Here is a 5,091-nt window from a genome sequence, read left to right as displayed (position 1 = left end):
GAGCTCTTGATGTACAAGGGCCCATCAGAGTTCCGCATTGGTCGGGAAAAAACTAGGCTTTTCTACCAACTCCTTGATCAGGCACTGGCCCCGTCATAGTCACAGCCGAGTTGCTCAGGAAAGCTCTCTGTAGTACCCTGGCTCGCCTGTTCTTTGTCTTGAGCTCGGGGGGCTCTGCCAAAGTTAAACAGTCTTCGTGTTTTGTCTCCCCTGGAGAGTCCCGTCCGTCTTCTCTGGGGCCCAAATAAAGTTTTGTTCCTGTCGATTATCCAGACATTTTCTCATTGTTTGACTGAGAGTGACATTCTTTACAGGTTTCTACATCCTAACCAACATGGGAAATTGAAACTTATTTTAATAGTATAAATGGAATACTTAACAAAACTGAATAAATATTGGGGTTGAAAGCAAATCACAAGACATCTCTAAGGCTTGAAATTACGGAGTATCTTCTCTCTTCACAGACATAGGAGGCTGGAAATAAAAATAAAAATTAAATTGCTCAACACTCAAATAGTTGTGGAAAATGACAAGGGTGGGGTCACATCACTTCCCTTAATTGGTCACCAATGTTCTCTTAATGTAATGGAAGAGGCAGGAGATATGCCCCCATTTACTACAAAATTCATATCTCCTATGGGTTGACTTGCATCCCCCTGGAAGTCTTATGTTGACGTCCTGATCCCCAGGACCTCATATGTCATCGTATTTGAAAATAGGGCCTTTACTGAGGTAATCAAGTTAAATTATGTTCATTTGGGTGAGCTCTATTCCAAAATAACTTGGGTACCTATAAAATAGGGAAATTTGGAAACTGAAACACGCATATAGAGAGGAAAATGTGAAGACTCAGAGAGAGATGTCCGCCATCGACAAGCCAAGGGGAGAAGCCTGGACCAGACGCTTCATTCACATCACTCTGATGGAACCAACTCAGGTGACACCTTGATTTGGACATGGAACCTCCAGAAGAGGGAGACAGTAAATATCTGTTGTTTAAGTCACCTAATCTCTGGCATTTTCTGCAGCAGACATAGAACACTAATAAAATATTCCTAAATGACCATGATTAAAAAGGTACAGCCCATCAAACAAAGAAACAAGTAGCAGGCAGTGAATCACACCCCTTTCCCTCTCAGTCACCAACCTGAACATCCCAGGAAGACACTTAGTGGTTTGGCTCAGGACACCTCGCACATCCGGACGATGCTGTGGCTCAGCGGCTGCAGGTCTCTCATTGGCCGACCCCAAACAGAGTAGGGCTTGAGTCTCTCTGATGGGACACTCCCATCGTCCCCATGATGCTGAGTTGCAAGTCACGGAAGTTGGGGTTTTCGAAAGAAGAGATTATAAGCTTGGGAAGAATAGAATCAAATAAAGTTAGAAAGTTAAGAGTAGTAACTATAGTTTCTAAGGAACCTGGAGTAGCTGTTGTTTCTTGAAGTTTTCATTTAGTAATTTCTGTACTGTGTTTGGGTCCACGCTTTAAATGAATTCCGTAACACGGGTAAGGGTGAAAAAAGCTTTCATGGGCTATGCTTGTCCTACTAATAGTATTTTCCCTAGGTCGGGGCTTATAACTTGCTATTTAAGCAGCGAAGCCTTCTCCTTCAGTTCGTTTTCAGGGAACCACACCGTTAGATTGTGATTGCTCATGAGGTGCCCCTTTTCCCGCCATCACCCACTCTTGTGAATAATCACATGAACTCACGTCCCCTTCCAATCTTCAGCATTAAACCCTATTTTTCCTGTTCACCTCACAGATTTCACGTGTGTCACCCAACTTTAACCCTCCAGTCTTCACTCCTCAGAACAATTAGGGTGCATCTTAAATGTTGTTTTACTAGTGGTCCTGTTTGCTTTCTGAATTGACAAATGCAAAACCCCCAAAGCATCATAGAAATGTCCTAATGCATTAGATTGCTTAACATGATTTTTTACATAACACCATAGGTAGGAGACCAGCTCGCAAGAGTGACTTTCGGAATGCACCTCTGTGCCATATTGACAAACACTGGCATTTTGAAGCAGCACCCACTAGCATGACAGAAATTACGTGACTTAGTGAAGTGCCCTTTTTTCGAACTGGTCCAAAGTTGTTTCTCCGACAAGGCACATGGCTCTGCACAAGAGCCTTTAGCATCCAAAATTCCGTTTCACGTGTGTGCAACAATTACTAGGCACCTCAGAGAGGTTTATGCTGCACTTGATTTTGTGGTAGTCATTCTTGGCAACTTGTGCCGCAAGCTCTTTCTTCAAATCCTTTTATAGGAATTTTCCAACACTCCCGAAGGATAATGAGTAACGAACTTGGTAAGGGGCTTCTTTGTCCTCAATCCTACCTCTACTGATCGCAAGGGGGAGCTCTGGAGGTAATACTGCCCCCCTTCACGCTTGCAATGCTTAGCGAAGCTCTCTCTAGTGTTTTGACCTACCCTCAGTTTCCTTTTGAGCAACTCGACCTCTGTCCAAGGTGGAATACTCTGAGTGTGGATCTTTCCAGGGAAAGTCTTCCCTCTCTTCTGATGGGCTCAAGGAAGGTTTTGATTTCGGTAGCTTATCCAGCTTTCGTCTGCTTACGTGGCCGAGAGTGGCAACCTTTAGCGGTTTCTACATCCAAATCACAAGGGTCATCTACAACTTATTTTAAAATGTAAATGAAGCAATGAACAAATGCAGTGAGGTATTGGGCTCTAAAGCAAACCATACTTAAATACAAAGAATTGAAGTCCCGAAGTGTGTTCTCTGTCCACACGTGCAGGGTGTTTATTAGATACGGATTAAAGAGAAGAGCAACTAGAAAATCACCAGCTACTCAACTTTTTTCAATATGCTTATAGGAAAAGGAAACCAATAAAAAGCCATTGGCCAAGAAGAAGATGCACAGGAAATTAAATTTATTTTGCACTATCATAAACATCAGCATTCAAACCCCTTGAGGAAGAGGAAGGCGTCATTTTAGTTCTCTTATTTCCTGACCGTACAGTTCTTAAGTTGGTAGAAGAGGCTAGAGACACATCCCACTACCAGCTCCGGATGGTATGCTTAAATCGTCATGATCAAAAACAAAAAGGAGAGCCAGCCTGATGGCCTAGTAGTTAAAGTTTGGCGCTCTTACTGCTTCGGCGGCCCGGGTTTGCTTCCAGGTGGCGGAACCACACAACCCCTCTGCCAGTTGCCATGCTGTGGCAGCAGCTCACATAGAAGAACTAGAGGACTTACAACTAGGATGTACAAGCGTGCACATCTTTGGGGCTTTGGGGAGGGGAAAAAAAAAAAAAAAGAGGAAGACTGGCAACAGATGGCAGCTCAGGGCAGAGCTTTCCCTGCAAAAAACAAAGAAACAAAAAAACCAAAAAGGAAACAATAAAAAAGAGTCAAAGAATCACATCTACTTCCTCCTCAGACTCCGTGCTTATTGCCACAGGAAGGCTGTTGGTTCAGCCCTAGTCACTCCATCACCTTCCGGGCCAATGGCTGTAGCTCACGGGCTGCCAGTCCTTCATTGGCTATGCCACTGGACAGTGGGGTTTGAGCAGCTCTCATGATACAGTCCCATCATCCAAGAATGATTGCAAGCCATGATGGATTGTGTATTAAAATTGTTAGATTATCAAGTGGAAAAGAACAGAAAGGGATAAATCTGAATGATCTGAAACAGTAATTTCAGAAATCACGTAATCGGAAAAGTGAATTGTTTTTTGAAGTTCTTATTTAGCTATTTCTGTGCTGTTTGGGTCCTAATTTATGTAATTACGTGAATTTCTAACATGGGGCATGTAGAAAAGTGTATTAGGGATGTACTGATTCTTTTCTCATCTTTTTCACATTACGTGTTGCCATATCAACATGAAGAACCCCGGGATAATCCCACTGTCCAATCATGGAAGAATTAGAGTGAAAACGTTTTTTCCTTTTCCTCCCCAAAGCCCCACTACATAGTTGAATGTTCTGCCTGCAAGTCCTTCTAGTTCTTCCATGTGTGCCAGAGACACAGCACGGCAACTGACAGAGGGCGTGGGGTGGTTCCCCACCCGGGAACCGAACCCGGGCCTCGAAGCGGTAAGAGCGCCGAAATTTAGCTCTTACGCTAGCCCATCAGGGCTGGCCCCAGAGAGTGGAAATGTTTTAAAAAATTATGATGGGGACAATTTTCACCTCACAAATCCCTATAAAGTTAAACCTAAAAAAAGTAACAAAAATGACGTTTAGAAAAGCTATTTAATACAATATGGTTATGGACAACGGCCCGTTTTCCCTCGAACAAATGCTACCACAGATATACTAGAGTTGATGATATTTAGTTACGGGTTTAAAAAAATGCTGTAACTATCGGCAGAACGCCACAAGACCCAACTACTAGCCCTTTTCGAGCTACAGCTCTTTTCCTGCCAAGCCAAGTGGCTCTGAAAAGAGCCTTTGGGTTACGATGCTCAGGTGCTCCTGAGGCAGCTCAGCGGCGGTTGGTGTACCTAAGGACGGCCTTGCTGGCCTCAGACACGGCGTGCTTGCCAATCTCCCCCGGCAGCAGCAGGCGCACGGCGGTCTGGATCTCTCTGGACGAGATGGTGGAGCGCTTGGTGGAGCGGGCCAGGAGCGCGGCCTCGCCGGCGATGCGCTCCAAGATGTCCTTCACGAAGGAATCCAGGACGCTCACGGCCTCCTGAGACAGGCTCAGGCCCTCGTGAACCCGCCTCAGAACCCTGGGGAAATAGGTGGCGAAACTGTCGAGGCAGCGGCGGCGGTGGCGGCGGGGCCTTGGCTGCTTCTGCTTCGGGCTCTTCGGGTCGGCTTCCGCGGGCTCCGTGGTGCCCAGGCTTTCCTCAGAGGAAGGCTCAGCGACAGGCTCAGCCATGTCACAGGCGGTGCCAGGGCAGTCTCCAAGGAAGGAGAACGGCAGCTCCTGAGGGACGGTGGCCCTTTTATAGAGCCGCCTCTCTGACGTCACGGGCAAGCTCCCTATCTGATTGGATAACATGCAATCCAGGGAGCCTGCCTTAAGGTGTTAACATTTTCGTTGTGTTTTTCTTCTTGGACCAACGGCATTTTACGTGTATAATTTTTCTAAAAATATATTGCTTTTTTTAATGA

At 45.5% G+C, this 5,091-nt stretch overlaps 1 protein-coding gene across 1 annotated transcript; it reads right to left on the bottom strand.

Moving 5' to 3' along the window:
• Positions 1 to 4,453: 4,453 nt before the first annotated feature.
• On the bottom strand, positions 4,454 to 4,855 carry LOC139042784 (histone H2B type W-T-like). Its single transcript, XM_070503010.1, has one exon. It carries the CDS (start codon positions 4,853 to 4,855, stop codon positions 4,454 to 4,456), a length of 402 nt encoding a protein of 133 aa, XP_070359111.1.
• Between the last annotated feature and the right edge of the window lie 236 nt (positions 4,856 to 5,091).

The sequence above is a fragment of the Equus asinus genome, chromosome X, assembly GCF_041296235.1.
Source record: "Equus asinus isolate D_3611 breed Donkey chromosome X, EquAss-T2T_v2, whole genome shotgun sequence".
NCBI lineage: Eukaryota > Metazoa > Chordata > Mammalia > Perissodactyla > Equidae > Equus > Equus asinus.
Note: the sequence above shows the minus strand (reverse complement) of the source record. Positions and strands in the feature narration are given on the sequence as shown.

Bases quoted from the DNA above. Each gene is read 5' to 3' on its own strand.
- LOC139042784 (XM_070503010.1), bottom strand. From the start codon at position 4,855: ATGGCTGAGCCTGTCGCTGAGCCTTCCTCTGAGGAAAGCCTGGGCACC.